Source organism: Musca vetustissima, unplaced genomic scaffold (genome assembly GCF_032173495.1).
Source record: "Musca vetustissima isolate MV318-11 ecotype Yass unplaced genomic scaffold, APGP_CSIRO_Mvet_v1 utg32807, whole genome shotgun sequence".
In the NCBI taxonomy this organism is placed as follows: domain Eukaryota; kingdom Metazoa; phylum Arthropoda; class Insecta; order Diptera; family Muscidae; genus Musca; species Musca vetustissima.
In genome coordinates, this window is record NW_026875614.1 from 44,259 (window position 1) to 67,517 (window position 23,259).

The 23,259-nt window shown below is 35.2% G+C and overlaps 2 protein-coding genes across 2 annotated transcripts in view; both read left to right on the top strand.

The window, feature by feature from the left end:
• Positions 1-23,259, top strand: part of LOC133338139 (4-aminobutyrate aminotransferase, mitochondrial) — a 129,270-nt gene that overhangs the window by 12,374 nt on the left and 93,637 nt on the right. The gene's annotated exons all lie outside the window — the stretch shown is intronic.
• Positions 11,896-19,476, top strand: LOC133338142 (putative fatty acyl-CoA reductase CG8306). Its single transcript, XM_061546327.1, has 8 exons — positions 11,896-11,911; positions 12,503-13,190; positions 13,258-13,367; positions 16,771-16,963; positions 18,530-18,667; positions 18,742-18,861; positions 18,935-19,192; positions 19,341-19,476. The coding sequence occupies exons 1-8, from the start codon at positions 11,896-11,898 to the stop codon at positions 19,474-19,476; spliced, it is 1,659 nt and encodes a 552-aa protein (XP_061402311.1).

Consider the following 23,259-nt stretch of genomic DNA (forward strand, 5'->3'; position numbering starts at 1 on the left):
TCCGGCATTTAGAAAATTCACCTTGGTACCATGAATGTGCATGTTTTTAATTACTGGTGTAGAGTTTTTCCATTAGATTTTCTTAATTTTCCTTTGGTATACCGTTCTTCATAATTGCGCTTATATAAAAGCATCTGTTAGCCACTAGTATAATTTGAAGATCTTTTTTGGTTTTATTCCCCCCATCATATTTTAAAACTTTTTGCCCCCCAAACAAAACAGAAAAAAACCTGTCTCAAATGTTTCAACAGATCGCGGCAGTGACTGACACGAGCTGAGAGCCGCTAATTACCATTTCTCAGAGAGTTAACCACAACTCTCTGCTTTCTCCATTTTTGGTAAAGCGAAAAAAACATTGGAGACTAAAATGTAACTGCCATTAATGAAAAAAGATCAGTTCGTTGTTCGCCATTTACGGTGAAAGACCTTCCCTGCTCGCTGCGGATAAACAAAGAGACGGGCTAACAATATCGCGTTAAAGAATCTAGTGACTGTAACAAAAAAAGAAGAGAAAATAAGAAATAAAAGTGAAAAAATAATAAATCTGTTTTGTTGTTTTGGATTAGATAAAACAAGATTTTTGTTTTGAGAAATTATACTTTTTTGGAAATCTGTATAACAAAGTGAAATAAAAATTCCGACACATCAATATGGCAGAGTAAGTGTTGTTGAGGGTCAGCTATATTCAATGGATAAATAAACGGTCTTCATGTGATATGTCCCAGTTACGTTTATCCCAAAACAATCAACCACACATACATACTATACGTTTATAAAACGCTAAAGTTTTCTTTTTTTGTTTGCCTTCACATCATTTTGATGATGGTAAACAGTTGGGACTGGTTAATTGTAATTCGGTTAAATGAGAATACTTTTATAAACTATGTCGGTATTGATTTACGTGGTGACTACACTACATACCGTAATAGTACGTTTACAGTGTACCGGATTTCGTTAACTCAGTGGATTTCAATTGTCAATACTATTGTATACATGTCAAATAAATCCTCATAGAGTAGGTTAACCCGATAAAAAAGGTTCTAAAATGGCATATAAAAACCGGGTTAACCTACTTTATAATATACATATATGCAAAGGAAGACAATTTAAACCCAGTTTAAAAGTGCTATAATATACAAGCAGTTTAAAAGTGCTTTTATAGTTTAATATATGGTCTGTTCCCGTACTATAAGAATCTACTCGATTTTACTATTTTCTTCGATATCATAATGGAAAAAAGTGTTATCGGAGTAAAAAGTAGTAGATTCTTGCAGTACGGGAACATACCAATAGTTTATATTATACAGGATTTATTAAATCTAGTAGATAAATTGTTAAATTCTTTACAGATATGTCAAATAAATATTCGTAGAAGAGGTTAAGTAGACAAAAAGTTACAATGTAAATGTCGTTTAAGATTTACGAAATCCACTCGATCTTAAATGTCAAATTCATAGCGTATACGTGAAATATAATCCACTGGATTTGTGAATAGGTTTAACGTGACGTATATGCTATGAATTTGACGTTTAAAATCCATTAGATTTAGTACTCTAAACGCTTTGTAATAGCCTCAATTAGCATGTGAAGTCATGTTTTTAAATTTAAAATTACAGATTCGTGTTAACGAATTGAACTAAGAAATCCTTTGTTTTGGAAGTCGATAATTAACAAGGAAATTTAAGTAGACAAGTAAAAATGCGTTAACACTGGAACGCCGAAGGCTGTCATTTTGACCGCTTTCCAATTTCAAGTACAAAAGCAACTGTGCATTTAATGACACTTTTTTTTTAAATTTGGTGAATTTTTTATAATAAACGTAATTCTATGAGGTACAAAAAGTCACAAAATTTTAAAAAAAGTGTCATTAAATGCACAGTTGCTTTTGTTTGCTTGAAATTGGAAAGCGGTCAAAATGACCGCCTTCGGCGTTCTAGTGTTAATTTCGGTCGGGTCCTCTGTCATGACAGTAACTTGAACCCCCACATGGACAAAATTTGAAGAAAATTTATAATTTTTAATAGTGAGATTCGGTACCAAATACCAAACATTTAGGGGTACCGTTATATGGGGCTACCCTAATAAGGGGACCAACATTCATAATCTTTGGTTGGGAGATTTGGTAAACAATGAGAATCCAAAATACCAAATTATAGACAATTCGGTTAACAAAATGTGCTGATAATAAGATAAGATTGCTTGTAACTCTATAGGGTGGCTATGCCCAAACATGAACCGATATATCCCATTTTCAATTCCAAACATCCTAGAAGTACTAGCAATGTATGTGTAAAATTTGTACACTATATTTTATGGTGGATAAAAATAAAAGGGTGGGATAATTATATTGAGTACGGATAATTATATGGAGTTTTTTCAAGGTTTTCTCACAATACCTTCATTTCCATTATAAGTTTCGCTATATCTGCACCATTTAAAAAACGTATGCCTCATATTTTGCGATCAGGATTTTCCCGGCTTCCCTGCTAATTTGCCTTTTTTAATTAAAATAGCTCAGAATCTTCTACAGACTAATATATAGCTGAAGCTTCATGGTTTCTTTTTGAAACTACTACATAATACACTTCCAAAAATTTTCCCTGATTTTCACCATCCAATTTTAGAAATGCAGCTTTCAGAAAATTTTTCCTAAAATTTAAAAAAAAGTTCCGTTCCAGAACCTAAAAGAATCTACTAATTTTACAAGTTTTGCAACTTTTTACTCAAAAACCGTTCCTGAACCCACAAAACTGGTAAAACTTTGAACCAACTTTAAGAGAGCACAAAACAAAATGGCGTTCTCTTTGTAAACTTTTTACTCGAGAAATTTGGCCGAGTAAAAATGTTAAACAGGAATGTCTACTTCTGATTGGCTGTTATGTTGATGTTGAAGTATTGCCATCTAATTTTGGCATATTTTCTAGATTTGCGTTCCCGAACTTTTCAAATTATTTTGTACTCTGAGAGCGATTTTGAAATGTTTCCCTTTTACTAGCTTTACTATTAAAAAAGTACTGGAACAGACCAAAAAAAAAATTTTAAAATTACGAAAATTGGAATTAACCTTGGCCATTTTCATTTCTCTGATGTGTTCCGATATATCTGCATCGTTTAAAAAGCGTGTGATTTCCAGATTTCCCTCGCTGATTTGATTGAGGCTCTGTTGATTATAAATAGGTTAGACAAAAATATTATAACTGTAGCTACGTGCTATCCTCTCTTTGGGACTACTTGCATGATATACTCCGTCTTGAGAATTAGGGTAAATAGTAATCAGTATTATTAACCAATTATTTTAAAAATTCAGACTATAGAATTTTGTTTTTCCTAAAATTTAATAATTGCCATAATTCTGAAAACTTGAGATAGACTTACATGGTCACTATAATTTTTCATTTTTATGATGTATTCCCATATATTTGCACCATTTAAAAAAACGTAGGCTACATATTTTCGATCAAAATATCACAGGATCTAAACAAATGCTTTTCGTGGTAAATTTTCTGGATTTTCAGGCTTGCCTTGTCTATTTGGCTTTGTTAATTAAAAATAGCTCAGAATCTTCTACAGACAAACCTATTATAAACGTCCACAATTTCTGCCTATTCAAACTAAGCTATAGGTTATATTTCCATAGCGAATTATTTTCACCAATTAATTTATCAAATGTATCATTCACAAAATGTTTTCCAAATGCTGCTATGATTTTGAATGATTTTTTATATGTACCAGATCTAAGAGACAACTTATTGTCTACGAAAAAATTATATCACCTGTCATTAAAGTCAGATTTGTCCAAAATAAGGTTAATTTAGAAGGTATATTAAGTCATAGGAACCTCATTCCTACGTGGAGGTCTATATGAGATAAATTTTGCCACTGTCCATTATCTTGTAAATTATGTCGAAAAGAATGAATTGCAGTGCAAAAGTATGGGCATATTGGATCATTCATAACTCATTCAGCACAAATTGGTCTATCTATTTAAAAATTTATCGTGGATCAAAATCGAGAATATGTTTCACCTAAACAAGGAAAGTGGTATGGAATGAAGGGAATTTTAGTAGAAGAAACGACTCAATTTTGTATTCATCCGAATGCACGCCAACTCCGCCGAAACTAATATTCGCTCAATTCAAACCTACCGTTCTTCATTAAAGCAGACCCCACTGTACAGTGTACACTGTCAACATGGTCTTTGCGCCACATTCTCTCTGACTCTGTCAACTCTGTGATGCCAGATGATCTAACAAATACTCTCTTTAAACAAGTCACATATCATGTGCATGTATGTCTGTTTGTACAGTGTACTATGTACGGTACATGGTTGTTCTCTCCATGTTCGTAAATAACAAATACAAATATTTGTAAAGTTTATTCATCAAATTCATGTTTTGATGCAGTTATAAAAAAAGAACAACAAACGACGAAAAAAGAGAAAACCTGAATTCTGATAACTAACCTCAACAGATGCTGTTGTTGTTGTTGAAGTTTATTCTATGTCAGGGTTATAGGGTCTTTCAACTGCATACTGTAATACATAATGATTTTTATAATAACATATGGTTTGCAAATAACTGCATCTACTTCCAAGCTTGATTGCAAAATCATCTTCCTTCCCATAGAATGTTTAACATGTGGTTGTTAATTTTTTTTTTTTTTTTGGGAAAAGAGGAATATCTGCACTGACAGCGCGCAAATTAAACTTGAAATACAACCTGTTGTCAATGTCAAATTTTTTGCATCCAAAAAAAGAAACCGGCAAGCGATGTGAAGATCTTCCATTGCGTTTTGAACTTTAAACAGATATTATAAAATGTAATTTTGTTTAGAGGCCATAAAGAACTTGCTGGATTTGTAAAATATGATTGCAAAATATGGTCAATTTGCATGAAGATAATAGTTGTGTTCCAGTATATTTTAAATAAATAAAATCTGAGCCAATTCACTAAGAATGTTAATGGCATGCGGTAAAATGCCTGAGCCTGTTGTACAGATTCCCACAAGGACGTAGGATCTGTTGTGAAATCTAAATTCAGACGAATTTAGAGCCTTTGGATTATGAGTTGCCGGCAAGAGCAAAAACTACAACACATACAAAATATACGGAAAACACCACAAGTATACGTATTATACTCACGTGATGTTTAGGCACTATTAAAAGAATTGAATTTTTACTTTTCGTTAAGATGAACTGCCAGGCGACAGTATCTTTATTAAGTTGATTTGGAGTTTTATAAATCTTAGATCAGGACGATCTTTTGGGTTCACTGCTTGATAAACAGTGGTTAGAGATGTGAGGATCTCGATTTGTTGGTACCCTTTTGAGATGGGAGGAGACCGATGACTTATAAGTCCAAATCGATGAGGTCGTCATCGGTGTCCATCGGTGTGGTACCCACATACTGCTTGATGGCCGTGCGGCCTTCAACATGTAGTCTGAATACACCCCGAATATAGAATTTAGGAATACGTTAATAGAATAAAATAATATATCGTCTGTTCCAAGACTTGCAAGAATGTAACCCTAAACCTAGACAACAAACCAACCATTTTTAATAGAATTAGAGAGCACATATTTGATATAACAATATATTAAGTGAACCTAATAACTAGATTCAGGACTGAGGAGTACAAGAGTACTCTTTCTCTGAACACAAATACCTATATTAAGTTATTATATTAAGTTTTAAAATATTACGGCAAGGCCATATACTTTTGAGACAAGTCCAAGACTATCTGGGTAAGAACGGCAGAGAGCCTAAAAATGGACGGCAGCGAAAGGAAATCTGCCTTCAAAAATTCTGGATTATAGAGACATTCGGAAAAAGGAAAAGTGGTCCGAAATCTTTACAACCGAGCTTGCCGCAAAAAATCTGTAGTATACAATTGTAGCCTGAGTCAGCCTACACGACCTACATAACTATCAGCGACGAAGTAGAGTAACGGTCAGCACAATAAATAGTCTCTTAAGAACCTAAACCAAGAAAGTATTTGAACCAGTATTAATGCAGACAACGTTGTAATACCTCTAGGGTAAAAGAATCCAGAATTACTACTACGAAAAGGATTAAACGGTCTTAAATATCGCATTTCATTAGACGATCCCACCACTTCTAACTCTCTTGTAGTTAGAAGAATATTTAAAAAAATTAACAGCTCTTGTTTACTTACATCTTAAGAATATAATCCCGTTAGACTTCAAAATTTGCAAGCGTCTTCGCTCTTAAATGTTCAGATTTAAGATCTAAGTCTAACTAATTTTCAATAAGAATATCAAAGTTATCAATAAATCTATTAAATATTAGAATGGAAGATGGGAAGAGGTAATCACTGCAGCCCTGAACAACGGATGTAATTTATAAACAATGGACGTAATTTATTATGCCAATATACTAAACAACGTCATGGTACCATACGCCGAATGGGAAATGCCGCTTGGATGGGTGTTTCAACAGATAACGACCGTCAAGGCTTTGATCAGGCCACCACAGTCGCCGGACTTAAATTCTATAAAAAAATTATGGAAAATCGTCAAAGCATTTTTACGAGGAAGAAACACAGCATGGGAGTTAGTAAAATAATCGTGGACAAATATTGCAATCGAAACATATCAAATAAATTCAAATATCAGGGAGCCATTTTAAAACGGAAAGTTATATGGAAATACCACATACACCAACGGGTCGACAACGCTCTCTCTCTCTCTTCCTCAGAAAAAAATGTTGCTGTCAATGAGATCGAACACACCCTATATGTTTGAAATGTACGTAGAATTCAATTCGAATTAGCAATTAAAGCTTAACATTTTTTCAAAATTGTTTGCATACAATTAAGAATAAATTATCGTAAATTATTAGCGTAAAACTATGACGTAAAACAACAGAAAAATCATACAGTGTAATATGGAAAACTTTTGAGCGCAATTATCTCTTTGTAATAGATAAAAAATGAGGCAAGGATTGATTGATTTGATTTTCGCAGACTTTCTTTCTACCTTCTAGGGATATGTATTGGCTGCTAAGGCTAATAAGCCCAAAAACTTTTCATATTTATAAAAGGAAAATTGAAAATAACGATTCTTATTACTTACAAAAATACCGTTTAATTTTAAAATTTCGACTTTGCGTTCAATCGAGATGATAAATGTAAAAAATCGGGTTTGAACTGGTTTAAACAAAATCGAAAGATCGAAAAATTAAAAGCAAAGTCGACATCTGTTTTCGACTACGTAATCCCACATCACTTACCTTCATTAATTAGAAGACTTTAATCTACGATTCCTTCCTAACCTACCCCACGCAGCTGTTTAACAACAATGATCTACTTGCAACAATAAACCATGTCCAATACAATATTAATTAAAATTTATTTTATTACAACGTTGTTGTTGTTGCTGTTAACTTCAAAGTATTCTTCCATACATTTCTAATGGAAAGTATATACATTTAAGTAATTAATTTTAGCTAGTAGACATGCTGCTTTTATTATTATATACAATTTTTTTAATTATAATTTATTTATACCATGTCCATTCTAGAAACATTTGAACTGGACACAGTCAGCTAACCAGTCAGCCATTTAGTTAGCTAGCCGTCAAGCTAATGCAATATAATTTAATTAACAACATTAGGGTTGAGAGGCTAAAACAAGTGTTGGTACATTTTGTCTTGAGTTTTTTAATACCAGTAATTGAGTAAGGGGAAATGGAGGGCGAAACGGGAAAAAATCACTGCTTATTTCCAATAGAAATGCCGGTTAGATAAGAGTCCATTGAAATATTAGCCTATCAAATGCTTATCAGTTTTAAAAGAAAAGAAATACCGGTCATACCAGTTGGAACCCAACGATTAGAACTTTAATAAGCATACTTGTATATCAAACCAATAATTGACACAGATATGAAATACGAATATTTTGTTTAAAATATCAAAATCAATGCAACTTGGCGAACAATATGATCTACAAATGTTCGAGAGAGCAGCAAATGCAGTAACCCAAATTCTTTTGAGATGCTATGAAGCTTCTTGTCCAATCACACAACCAAATCAAAAAATTCCAATCCTTCAATGTTTGCGGGATACCGAGTAGCTGTGAAACCCAAAAAATAAAAAAAAGAAAAATGAAATAGTGTTTTGAAAATATTTTCAATCTTTATTGTAAAGTAGATGGGTTTCGTGATCGCGAGAGTTAACTATGATAGCGAGAGATCACCGAAAGCGAGAATGCAAATGTTTAATCTAGGGATAAGTGAATCGACTTTCAACTAATCGATTAGTCGACTTTTTTTATTGAAAAGTCTAAAAGTCGAAGTCGACTTTTGAACTTTGAGAAAATTGCAAAGTCGACTTTTCAAGATCGACTTTCGATATTCTTCATAAATACTTGGTTTATTATCACAAAGCCGAAATTGCCCAAAGATTACACATTCCAGAACTTTATTTCATCTGCTGACAACAATTCTTATAAAAATATTACATTTTTAGTCGATTTTGCTTTAGTTGGTAAAAGTCGAAAATCGATTTTGAACAGGTTTGACAAAACCGAAAGATCGAAAAGTCGACTTTTTAGTCAAAGGCAAAAATCGAAAAGTCTAAAAATCGACTTTTTGGTCAGAGGCAAAACTCGAAAAGTCTAAAAGTCAAATTTTACTTTCGACTACGTATCCCTAGTTCAATCTATGATAGCGCGAAAACAAGTGATTTTGCGATGGATAAGAAAGCTACAGCAAGACCGTGATCAACAACTACGACCACAGTATTGGAAATGGCCTCTCTGCATCCGAACTAAGCGAATATGGCTTCCAGGAGTTATAGTAGAAGAGAGCGAAACTCTCCCCTACAATCCAAATTAGGCGAATGAGGCTCCTGGGAGATACGCAGAGAATATTTCCCCATTGGGCTCTAAAGAGCGGCCAATTAAAGTGGTTAATTTAAATGATGTAGAAGGTGAAACAATTTATCGAACATATGCATTGCATAAAATACAAGAGCTTTATTGAATCAAACAGGACGCTTAAAAATTTCGAGAAATAACAAAATGTTAAGAATAAGGAAAGTGATAGACAAAGGAGAAACAATAATAGACCATTTTTTATTAATTTCTCTTTGGAGATGAGCTACATGATCAAAGTTGCAATGAAAAGGAAAGTCAGAGAGATACTACATTCCCACAATTATGCGACGCGTTTCGCCGTTGGTTAAGCGGCTCATCAGGCATATTGGGCAATGTGGCAATCCTTCGCCCTAAAAAGGCATAAAACTCAAAAACTCAGCTTGAGCCCGGGTGGGATTGAAAACATATTGAAAACTGTAACTCTAATGACTTTCAGTTTTACTGCTATAGGGGCCCATGCATTCCTTTCTATATGCTGCGAACGCAATAAATATTCCGCATACAACATTAACATCACAAAATTTCCCTCCAAAGGTCAAACTGAAAAATTAACATCTCGATTTCAAAAATTTTCAAATTTTGTGTGTTTGAAAAGAAAAACAAATTTGAGCGAACGGAAAAAAATAATATAAATACAATATCTATGTGAAGATAAGGGCAATAAAATAGAGAAACACACACACACCAGTAGAAAAAGTGAAAGTTTACCGCTATTTGTTGGTTTATTATATTGACATAAGCCAATGGGTATCGTCTTCCCCTGCTGCGTGCCATCCAAAACTCAAAACTTATTAATTATTATTTTTCTTCGTCATTTCTATCGTTTGCTTTGATTCATATCTTATGAATGAACATCATTTGGGGGAATGGATGTTGTAATGTGATAGAAACAAAAACGAAATACCGATTGTAGCTTTCATTATTGGTAGACTATTATGGAACCGCTTTGAGCTAAACTTTACATAATGACTGGAAGTTTTTTGCTTTGTTTTTGGAATTTACAGTTGTTCGAACTACTTTAAATGCTTATGCAAATTTTGTTTTAATGACCACCCTGAGCCGCCAGACGACACGTCTCGCTTGAATAACTTAAATTTATCGATTTTTTCTTGATTTTTGGCGTTAAATTGCAACATTGAACTTGAATCGAAATTTCGAGTTTTGAATCACAGAGAGAGAGTAATAATTGTTTATGTACACAATACGAATATTCTACAATGACAACGCAAACAGGTGAAAACTACTCAGTCATCTTTCTATTGGATCTAACACTAGCGACGAAGTTTAGACACTTGTTATCTCATAGTTTATCGGTTACGAGACTACACCGAACGGGATTACGTTGCATCGTGCTGCTACAGCGCAATTTCCAGCGAGTCTTCGTCCATTTTCTTCGTCGGAGTACGGAATTCCACCGCCGTCTCCTCAGTATGCAGCATTTAACAACACACGTTGCAGTTCCTACTCCTGACAGTGCATCATTTCTTTAATTTAATGGCAAATGTCTTCTACGGAAAATAGACGAGATAGTGGATTTCATGAATATATCTGGTCTTAGCGGTGCAGGAAACCAAGCTCAATGAAAATTGTACATCGTTGTGATGGTTACAAAGTTCGGAAAGAGGGTCGCACCAGAAGTGAATGTGGGGTCTAGTATTTCACATGCACCACTTCGTTCAATACAGGCCTTTCTCGCTTGAACTAGACTCTAGTGAATCAGTTAAATGTGCTACTGCCGAGGTAGAGGTGCTGGAGGACAATAACCGTCTGTAATAGGGGATTTTGAATGGAGGGCGTGCTCACCATAAGTTGTGGCATTCCGTCTTTCCGTATTGACAGAACGAATTGATGGCTCCACGTTTAATGAGGATGCCCCTACCAGATGAAATGGAGAATGTCGTAGTTCCATTGTGTCACCCATTCTGATAAATGACGTCAACTGGCTGCCCATCATTTCTCTTGGCTCAGACCACCTCCCCCTAAACGTCTTCATCATCAGACCGCCCAGATTTTATTACCTATGAAAACCCCACTTTTCATAACCATAGGAAAGCCAACTGGCAAGGATTCAGAGAGTTCACCAATCAGCGCTTCAAAGAACTTTCCATTCCTTCTGATGTACAGGTAACAGAAAGAACATAATTGCAGATGCTAGATTTATACCTGCTGGTGGAATACCCAAGCATAGGTAGTTTCCCAGCTTAGGTAGTTGGTCTAGCAAATTAGTATGATGAGCTCCGTCGATCTAACCCAGCAGATCCCAGGTCCAGGGAACTCACATTGGAAGTCAGCAGATTAGCTGGGATCATAAGCAGAGCATCTAAAGAGTTGCAACATCGGAACCGGTGTGGTAAACTGCGGGCTACGGTTATGTCGATGTCGAACCCTGGTAAGAAGGATGACAGGACTTCAGTCACATTTAACGGCGAAACTGTGACTGATTCGAAGAGATGCTCAAGTTATTTTAACCGACAGTTTGAGCATACTGAGAGCGACAGGGCGAAGCGAAGTATACTACGTCGTATAAGATCTCTTTCCACCTAGGAGGTACCAGTTTACAATGGGTGATGTTGCTTGTGTCAGCCGTAGATCTCAGTAATCTAAATCTTTGTGACTGATCCGAAGAGATGCGCAAGTTATTTTAAACGACAATTTGACAAGCATCCCGAGAGAGACCTGGTGAAGCAAAGAATACTACGTAGTATAATATCTCTTCCCGTCGAGGAGGTATCACAACAGTTTACTATGGGTAATTTTACATGTGTCATCCGTAGCGCTAAGTCATCTAAATCGTTGGGCACTGAAGAATATCCATGATTATGTAAATATTTGGACGCATCCGAAGTTGATTACTTCACCAAACTACTCAATTTGTCGATAGCCAATTACATTGTTCCCGAGGCCTGGGCAATGAGCAGGATGGTTCCGCTACTGAAGTCTGGCAAGGATGCCAGCAAAGGTGAATCATACAGGCCGATTTAATTTTTTTCACCCGTAACAATGACTCTTGAATTAGGTAAATCTATCCAGTTGCGAACAACATGGATTGCGTAAGCAACACAGCACAAAAGCTGGTCGTGACATAGAACAGTGTTGGTAACGATTGACCTATCAAAAGCCTTTAATACCATCAATCACTCCACCCGGTTTGAGAACATCGATAACACTTCCCTCCAGCCAAGTTTGAAACGTTGGATCAATTAAAAACGTGTATGCCAGTCGAATGTGGAGTTCCGGAATAAGAAGTCCAAACCCCATAGTGTGAATCAGGGAGTTCCTCAGGGTATAGTGATATCTCCAGAACTGTTTAACATCTACTCTTACGGTATTCCACACCCTCCAGACGGCATAGAGATAGTTACGTATGACGATGATTAGTATGATCATGGCTTCGGATCCTATCGTTGTGGACATATGTGTAAGGTTGAACGTCTATATCGCCGATTTAGCAGCCAGCTTCCACCTGAGGAATATAAAAATATCCACCACGAAATCTTCGGCCACATTAGCTCCAGTCCATTAAATACTATAGATTATTCAAAAAAGTTAGAAGAAATATTTTGTCATACCACATGATATAGCTCTACCAACTATGTACCTCATTTAGAATCACTTGAAGACTTCGTTTCCATTGAAATATATTCAAAACTTCACCTCGACCCTTCTTCACAAATTTCCAATACTAATCTCGTTCTTTCCCTTTACAGAAATTCGCCCATCAAAAAATTCTATGCCGGCAAGAATGTGTTCATTACCGGTGCCACCGGCTTTGTGGGTGTTACCATCATAGAAAAATTCCTACGTGATATTCCCGAAATCGGCACCCTATATATTTTGATGCGCGGCAAACGTGGCAAATCTGTTGAACAACGTTTGGAAGATTTGAAAAAGAATTCCGTTTTCAATAAATTTAAAGAATTGAAATTGGAAGATCGTTTTGCCAAGTTGAAACCCGTTGAAGGTGATGTGGGACAAGATAATTTGGGTCTCTCAGATGCCGATCGCCAGCTGTTGATCAACAACGTTAATGTTGTCATCCATTCGGCTGCCACATTAGACTTCTTCCAAGGTTTACGTGAAACAACATGCATTAATTTGTTGGGTACCCGACGTGTTGTGGAGTTGTGTTCGCAAATACGCAATTTAAATTCATTGGTACATGTATCCAGTGCCTATGTTAATTCATATATCACTGAAGTGGAAGAGAAGTTATATCCCGCCCCCGATGACCCAGAGAGAATTATTGAATTGGTCAATAAATCAACGGATAAGGAACTGAAGGAAATGGAACCAAAGTGAGTAGTTTTGGGAATATTTATGAAGGAGTAATATTATAAATTTATGATAAATTCTGTTTTTTAGGGTTCTCAAGGACCATCCCAACACATATACCTTTACAAAACACTTGGCAGAACATGAAGTTGCCAAGGCTTCGACACGTTTTGCCTGTGGCATTGTTAGACCCAGTATGAGTAAGTATCACCGTTTATTTAAATAGTGAATAATATATATTTGAGTAGATGTAGGTTTCGTTTGTCACTTACTATAAGTTTTCTGAGACTACATCGGTTTTAAATACTCATTGTCCACGAGCCATCAATTCCTATTGAATTCTTTGATATTATCTTCTGAAATCCTGCCGCTTCGACCCACTAAGGCATATCTAAGACTCTCGCTTAGCTTAATCTCACTTGCGTACTTATCAAAAAACTCCCTATAAGTATCCCAATCTGTACTAAGATTAGATTTATTTCCTTTATTAAATAATTTCCTCGTGTCCCTTCGTAGAGACGCAAGGTCTTTTTTCCACCAGACCGGCTGTGATTTTTCCCTAAGTAGGTGATTGGACAAGAAGTCTCATAACATCTTAGGAAAGTTGCCCCTTTGTATTGGGTAGCTCCACTAAAACTGCAACCGATCATGATCAACCACGCGCGTTAATATGATGATCTTCAGATGACGCTCGAGTAGTGGCCAAAGACTTTTACTGATCCTAATATCAGGGTCAGCTTTGCTATGATGGCAACTCTCTGGTCGTTTCTTTAGCAGCGCATTTCGAACGTTGATGTGACGATTTGACACTATGTCCAACTTTCATCTTCCCTGTTGATTTCTGTTGACCTTCGATACGCTTTTCTATCCATCGCTTCTTTTATCTTGACACTTTTGGGAACAGGAGCCTCCAGCGAGGGTTAAAAAGTTGCTTCAATTTTAACTTCTATCCCTTCAATATGCCTTTACAGTGGGATCCTGTCGCCTTGTTATAGGTCCCAGCGGAGTTAGCTACTGTACGCGAGGTGGAAATTCGGTCAATCAGAAGTTCTCTAGATGCCTTGTGGGAATAGTTATTTTCGTACATCCTCACGACCTTTAGGTGCTTCTTAATTCAGCTGAATGAATTCCTTCTAGCTGATCTTTTTGGCGATCTTATCTATGTATTGTTGACTATAACAAATTGACCTTCGATATGCTTTTTTATCCATCGCTTCTTATGTCTTGGCACTTTTGGATACAGGAGCCGCCAGCAAGGTTTCCAAAGTTGCTTTGGAGCACTAAATTTTAACTTCTATCCCTTAAATATGCCTATACAGTGGGTTTCCTATGTTGTCGCCTTGTTGGATGTTTAGGCAGATGTAACCACCGTTCGCGAGGTACAATTTCGGCCTCATTCCTGAATGAGGCTGAAGAGGGATTTACTTTGTCGGGTCAAATTTTCGTTTATGTCGCAATATCGACGCAAAGTCATTCCCTCCCGCAGTTGGCGCCCGTTGCGGCATGCGTGAACATACCCTCATTGATTTCTGAAAAGAGTCCGAGTTCATATCCCGAGTATTAGGGCTTGTGACATTTAAGACTGAGGGTGCCAGGGCAGCAACACCATCATCAGTCAAAGGTTTTGTTTTGGTTTTGATGGGTTAAAAAAGGTCAATCATGACAAGGACTTGGTAACTAAACCTAATACTCATCGAGGGGCCCATCTATAGATGAGACTCTGCTCGAATACCGTCGGAACACGGACTGCTAACCATATACACTGATGGGCACGAGTTCGCTAAATACCCCAGCGTTAGGGAGTCATCCTTTAGAATTATTATATACTTATAACATACTTAGCTGGCTTGTGACAGAACATTTGTTCCATAAGCCGAGTTTAAATAAGATTTCCAGGCGCATCGGTCTTGTGCGCAGCTTTTCCTATTTAAAAGGTCATGTTTCGAAATGTTCTCTTCCAGTTGATCTTTTCATTTAATTTGTGGCTTTCTCCTTCTGCGTGAGCCATCAGAAGTTATCTGCCCAAGAATAGATCGTACAAATCATGGTTCATTCGATATTCAACGTCAACGCAGATCGACCCATAGATTTTTCTCTCGAACACTCCAAGAGCTTCCTTATCTGCCTGCGCAACTACACATGCTTTAGATACATATAACAGCATGGGTAGTATCAGCGTCTTGTAAAGTGTGAGTTTGGTCTGGCGGGAGGTGGCCTTGTTTCTGCTGGCAAACACTTTCCTTCTCCGAATATCAACTAATGTCATTAGTTTTATTTATGGCGGTACCAAGGTATATAAAATCTTTGACAACCTCGAAGTTGTAGTTCTCAAGTTCCACAGTTGGTCCGAGTCTAATGGACGTCTTGTTCGTTGGTGCCATTAACTTGGTCTTCTCGCCATTTACTGTAAGACCCAATTTTTGCAGATTCCTTCTCAATTTGTTCAAAGATGGCTGTCACCGATGGCAATGTTCGCCCCATTGCATAGATATCATCGGGTAACATGATAACACGTGACGAGTAACATGTGTTGTTTGGTGTATAGAGTGTCATTTCTGTTCACCTTTGCCTCTCGTATGACCTTTTCGAGCAGGACGTTAAAAAGATCACACGGCAAACTGTCACCTTGTCTGAATACTCGATCGGTATTAAAGGGCTCCGGGAGGTACTTTCCGACTTAAATTGCTGACCTTGTGCCAGTTAAAGTTATCCTGCATAGCCGTATTAATTTGGCCGAAATGCCAAACGCAGACATGGCTTTAAACATCTCTGAACGGATAAGGCTGTCGAATGCGGCTTTATAGTCGACACATAGGTGGAATGTGTCGATATGTGGGTCTTTTCCAGGTTTATTATTGGTCTTATAAATTTCTGGCAAGATTTGAGTACCATATGACCTCCTCTACGTCCTTCATGCCAATCGGTGATCAAAGTAATCAACTTCTTGGCCAATTTATTGAAGACTGATGACGTTCAAGACGAATTCCAACTCTATAAGATTAGTGGCCCCATTATCATTTTATGGGACACAAACTTACAGTAGGCACAATGCATCAGAATCACAACTATTTCTTTTTGTCAAATATAGGTTAAGAGAATCTCGCTCTGCTGACAGATTTCCTTTGTCTGGGTTTATACATGCAACTTTTGAAAGCAACTCTGCTGAGTTCTTAGAAGTGAGAGGTATAAAAAGTGACAAGGGGAAAGAAATTCAAAAGAGAATCGTAGAGAGCAGCAGCAGAGTTGCTTAGAGAAGTTGCATGTATAAACCCAGACTTTAGGAACTTTCACCAATGTTTAAGTTATCAACCTCTTCAATTCCTGTGCTATTCAGGGCAAAGAATCACAAATTTTACATTTTTATATAGAAAATGGCTGCCAAGGTAATGTTGAAACATTTCATGATTTTCTCAATGTATCCGACCATAAGAATGCTGTACCATGCTGCTCTTAATTTGAAATTTCTTGATAAAAGTTTGAAGAAATATTTTTTGAGAACTATTGATTGCTAAGCTATCTGGGAATAAGAAATATTCACTTCTTTCTCTTAATTTTTGCTTCTTCTTTGACAATATTTTAATATATATTTTTTTTATTTTTTAGTCACCGCTGCCTGGAAGGAACCCATACCCGGTTGGACTATCTCGAAAAATGGTCCACAAGGTTTCGTTATGGGCGCTGCCAAGGGTGTCATTCGCCGTTTGCCCTTAGATGCTTCAATTATTATGGACTACATACCAGTTGATGTGGTTACAAATGGCATTATCACAACTGGCTATTATGTGGATGCATTGAAGTAAGTAGAAAATATTTTAAATAAAATTCAAACAAGTTTTAATAAGTAAAATGAAATATTGAAATGCCATCACTTAAATATTTATTATGGCAATACTGCTCGCAACTACTACGAAAAATCGTGTCATGCACACAAAAAGTGATGCCAAGTTGATATTATTATTGTACAGACGCCTAAAAGTAGGCAATACATTTTACATATTCAACATATCTTAGACAAACCACGTTGAATCATGCTCTACCTAGTAGCACTACTTTTAGCAATGCTGGTGGCTTAACGTGTTAGTCGGCGGCGAGTATTGTCTACGTTTTTCTGAGGGTTGCGAGTTCAATCCCTAGTGGCGGCGAAGAAAAAAATAAAAAAATCCATTGCCTTGTGACATTTCACATGAAAAAGGGGGCCTCTTGCTTTGGCCGGGTTTTTCAAATCACTATGAAATATCCCGTTTATGCGCAAGAAGGTAGATTAAACAACAAAAGCGAATTTGCCTTCGGTGCCCATTACGGTTAATAAATCCGTGGGAATACTATCATCCTTGTTTCGCGTTACAACTTTTTTTAGATAATCATTTTGTTAATAAAAAGTTGATTAAATATTTTTAAGTATAACACAAAAAAATATTTTTTTATAAAAAATATTATAAAAAATTAAAAAAAAATTATAAAATAAATATTTTTAGAAATTTTTTTCGTATTAAAAAATAAAGAAAAATTATATCATTTATTAAAAAAAATATTTTCTATTAAAAAATATATATTTTTATAAAAAAAAATATTTTTTATAAAACAATAAAATATTAAAAATATTTTTTTTAATAAAAAATAATAAAAAAATATTTTAATTATTTTTTAAATAAAAAATATTTTATTTTTATAAAAAAATATTTTTTTAAAAAAAAAAAAAATAAAATTAAAAAAAGTTAAAATTAAAAAATAAAAGAAATATTTTTTTTAGAAAAATGTATTTTAATAAAAAAAAATATTTGGCCCAAGGACGAATCCTATTGAAATTGGGAAAAATCGGTTAAAGCTCCCATATATATTTTCGACCGATTTAATGTAAATGGTGCATCAAAGTCCCTATATATCATTCGTTTTCCACGAAATTTCGCACAGGGTATTGAATTAGGATGATGATGTGTGCTAAGTTTCGTGAAAATCGGTTAAGATTTAGATATAGCTCCCATATATATTTTCGTCCGATTTAATGCAAAAGGGGCACCAAAGTCTCTACATATCTTTCGATTTGCACGAAAATTTACATATTTACATAGCGTACTGAATTAGGTTTAGAATAACGTGTGTCAAGTTTCGTGAAAATCGATGCAGATTTAGATATAGCTCCCATATATTTGTTCTTCCGATTTTATCTAAATGGTGCACTAAAGACCCATAGCTTGGCCGATTGACACAACGTACTGAAAAAAATATATATTATATAGTCGGTCCAGTCCGACTTTACTACTTTCCTTACTTGTTAATTTTCGTCCAATGTTTTTGTGTAAATAAAACATGTTAATTGATGTTAAATTAGAATCTAATAACAAAATCAATCCTTTCTTTGCAGACAAAAGAATGGCAACAAACCTGATAAATTGCAAATCTTCCACATGACCTCAAGTACCTATAAACCATTCCGTTTTGAGTCATTGAAATCTCAAATGAATATGGCCATGCATGAATATCCTCTGAAATCTGCTGTGTGGTAAGTAGAACTATATTTCAATCCTAATATATGATAACAATTTTTCAATGTCGCCATGACTCCCCAATTTCTAGGTATCCACATCTTAAGTTTGTTGACAACTTGACGGTATTCCGTATTGGTGCTATTCTATTTCACTTTTTACCAGCCATATTTTTGGATCTGTTGACATTAGTAACGGGTGGTAGACCTATGTAAGTATTGCAAGATTTCTTTTTAAATTGGGATGTAATTTTTTAACGTGTTTTTTTTTCCTCCCTAATAAAGTCTCTTGAAATTGCATCGCAATGTTTGGAACTCTTTGAACACCTTGGAGAAATTCATTTTCACTGAATGGCATTATGACAATAAGTTGGGTGTTAAATTGGCCAAATCAATGGATCCTGTGGATCAGAAAACATTCTGCATTGACATTGAATCGTTGAGCTGGGAGGAATATTTCAAAAATATGCACATGGGTGTACGTGAATATTTGAACAAGGAATCACCAAAGAATTTGGAAGCTGCCAGAAGCAAGGATAATATGTGAGTATTTATTAAAACTAAAAAAAACTGTGATGTTACATCGTTTCGATCACCATCACATACTTTTATATACTTTTTATCCTTTTAAATAATGCCCTATATTTTACTTATTAATATTCCATATCCTTCTCTATCTTTCTCTTTCCAGTTTAATGTGGCTCCATGTTGCCCTACAATTGGGTTTCTACTATGGCATCTTCCGTCTGTTCCTTTGCTTTGGCATGACAAATGGTTTGGCCGCCCTCTTTTTGCCACTTGTCTACATTCTGATGTATCCTCTATAAATCCGTCCTTCATTCGGCAGTAGTTTTAGAAAATTCTTCTCGCTTTTTTTTAATTTTTGAGATGAATTCTTTTCGGTTAATTTTTTTTAATTTATATTATTATTTTTTGGATGTTGTAGAATAAACAAATACATATACATACATATGTACTTAAAAAAGTAATGGTATGGAAAACAAACAAAAATGTATGTGGTGTTTTATTTATTTTAATTTAGAAACGATTACAGAACTATCTATGGACCAAACAGTTTAGTCTTGAAACACATCTAATTGCAAAGACCCTAAAATAAATAGTCGAACTCGTGCCGTTATCTGTAAGATCCGACAAATTTCAGCCCTTTTTTTGATATCGCTCATGGGGATCAATTTCGCCGGTCCCTTGGCCGAAGCTTCCCACTTTCTATTTATTCACATATCGCTCATTTGCATTTACACCAACTTATCCAACCACAACAATTCCCTCCAGAACGACCCGATTTTAATTTGGCCAGAGATTATCGACTCTGTGACAGCTGTTTTGGAAAATTACAGCCACATCGCTGGGAAAATGTGGCTAAAACCTTTAAAATACTAAATGTATTATTTCTGAATGTGAAAAGAGGCTTTTCAATCATTAAAAACCCGGAATGCTAAAATATCGTAATTTCGGTTATAAATGGCAGAGAAAGCATTCTAAATAATTGGTATGTTCCCGAACTGCAATAATCTACTAACTTCTTAGATTTATAAAGGAAACATTGTTATCATGACCTAAATATATCAAAAAATTCCTCCCAAATGTTTTTAACCTTCAAAAACCAGCAAAGCTATACCAAAATTCGATTAGAAATGGCAGAAAAAAACCTTTAAAATACCAATTAAAGTGCGGAATCAATAATTATATACAAATATGTTTTTGCCCTCAAAGAACCCATAATTGCAATTATGGCGTTATCTAGGAATACGTAGAAGAGGCCAAAAGTCGACTTTAAGACTTTCCAATTTTTTTCATTGACCAAAAAGTCGACTTTTACACTTTCTGATTTTTGTCTTTGACTGAAAAGTGGACTTTTCGATCTTTTAATTTTGTCGAACCTGTTCAAAATCGATTTTCAACTTTTACTGTCCAATGCAAAATCGACTAAAAATTTGGTTTTTTATGCTAATTATTATCAACCGATAAAATAAAGTTCAGGAATTGTATTTTTTGGCAATTTGGGGCTTGTGATAATAAGCCAAGTATTAATGAGAAAAGTCTAAAGTCGACTTTTTCCGTAATGCTTGGCTTAATACTTATCGATTTAATTATCCATACCGTTGTCATCCTAGTTGGAATGCTCCACAGATATGATACTCCAAAATTTCCGCTGGACTGTTTTATTTCCTCCAAAGCAAAGGTCAATCAATTTCATCCATATTTAAAAAAAATTTAATTATTTTATCGAAGAAGTCCTGCTCCCTGAGATATTGGTCTACAAATTTCGGTAACTAACTTTGAAAATTGTTATTGTGTTTTAGTATTCAATTAAATTTATTATTTAAAATGATATTCATTCTCATCGCCGATGTTGGCATTTGTCCATAGAAGAACATCTTAACTCATCTGTCGAATGCTCCCCAAACCATGAAGACTTTTCTATTCTATTATATTATATTTCTATTTTTTTTTTTCATATACAAATGTATAGGTCGTCAGGCAGATATTCGAAGGCCCATACCCCAGAACTGGACTGTGGAATTATTCGATAAATTATATTTTTGTAATCAGAACTTTAACTGCTTGCAGTTGATAACCTGCAAGAATGTACACTTTTCTACTACGATAACAATTTTTTCCTTTGTGATATCGACGAAAATAGTAACAATTAGTAGGTTCTTGCAGTACGGAAACATACCAAATCATATTTGAAAAAAGCAGGAAAAAAATACGAGATTCCCAGCGGAACTTTTTAATCAGACTCATTTGGGCTATCTGTGATAAACACTCGCGGCTGGACCCTAATCTATACTTTTTACCTCGCAATTACACTGATCATCTGTAACCTGTGGTCGTATCCGATAAGAATCGGTTATTTTTTCCAGTATGCGAGTATCAAGAACTATCAATAAGATCACGAAGCTAGCGAAAGTCAGCTGTTTTTTTTTTCTCAAGTCTAATGTAAACAATTTGGACTTTGTTTACGTTTCCATAGTAGAAGTCTAATCACAATAATGGAATTTGACAGAAAACTTGAAATGCAGCTGATATCCAGCTGGTCTCCCTGTATGACTTTATTAATAGACCTTGGGGAGTATCGTCCCAATGACAGTAGAATCACAGTAGCAAATAATGTAACAGTTCGTCTTCGGACGGCTCACAAGAAAGAATTAAAAAAATTAAAAAATGGAAGCTGTGTTAAGCTTTCGCTTAAGATGCCAAGTGTTTTATCTATATATTTATATTATATAATTATATTTTTAGACGGTGTCTACATATGGCGTATCGTCCTATACCTTCTAATTTAATAGAAAGTAGACTACCTGGAGGAGAACGGTGACTACATATGGTGTATCGTCCTATACCTTCTAATTTAATAGAAAGTAGACTAGCTGGAGGAGGACCCGTCTTCAGTATTTTAAAATATAAAAAGATAATGTAAAAAATCTGTTACATAAGCATTCCTTTTAATCGATATAAAAAGATAATGTAAAAAATCTGTTAAATAAATGTACTGCAAGAATCTACTATATTTTACTATTTTCTTCGATATCATAAAGGAAAATTCGTTATCGTAGTAAAAAGTAGTAGATTCTTGCAGTACAGGAACTGACCAAAAGCATTCCTTTTAATCGATTTAAAAATCCCTAATGCGGTGTACACACTAGCATTTTTGAATGACACTCTTGCCCAAATTTTGCTTGTTTGATAGTGTGGCCTCACATGTTTGTCATTCATCAGGCAACCACAAAAATATTTATGGTTGTTGGACAGTCAGTAATCGATAAAAAAATTGACAGTCAAAAATGATAGTGTGTACACCGCTTAACTGTAGTCGAGTCTTCTTCTTCTTAAGTCATTGGAATTCACTAGCAATTAATGACACACCGTTCTACAAACGGCAACACTGATCACTAATTGCATTTCTTCCTTTGCGTCTGTCATTCTTATCAGCAGTACGACCAATCTAGTGAACCCTAACGATTTGTGATCATTTTTTCCTGTTCAGTTCCAAAAAATAATTTAATTGTGTGCAGTGTTTAATTAAAAATATCGGTGGAATGAATAACAAAGCAATTCGTCGTTTGTGAGAACGTCGTCAATGTGAATGCGTCGTCGTCGAATGCATCTTTGAACAACAAAAGAAAACGAGATTACGAGCAAGAAAAAAAAACTTGTTGCTTAAGAATTGTATTGGAAAAAAGAAAATATCGGGCCGATATACGAAAAGAAGAGATACAATAGCGAAGTTACGAAAAAAATAGTTAAATTTATTGGAAAAAAGTTCAACGACAAAAAAGAAAATATAGAGCAATAAAATTCGAAAAGAAAAAAATAAAATTCAATACCAATTTCATATTTATGTGCATAAATTGAAAACAACGAGAAAAGCAAGAGAACGAATTTTACATTTAATGCAATTGTGGTGTGTGCGTATTTCACAAATTGTTTAATGTTGCTTTTTCTGTGGAATAAAGTGTAAATATTGAGACAAAGAAATTGTGGGATTTTGTATACAACTTTAAAAGGATTTAACGTCATTATTTTGCATCACCTCACCGCCTGCTGCATTTGTATCCAGATATTATCATAGAGCCCCATTTTCC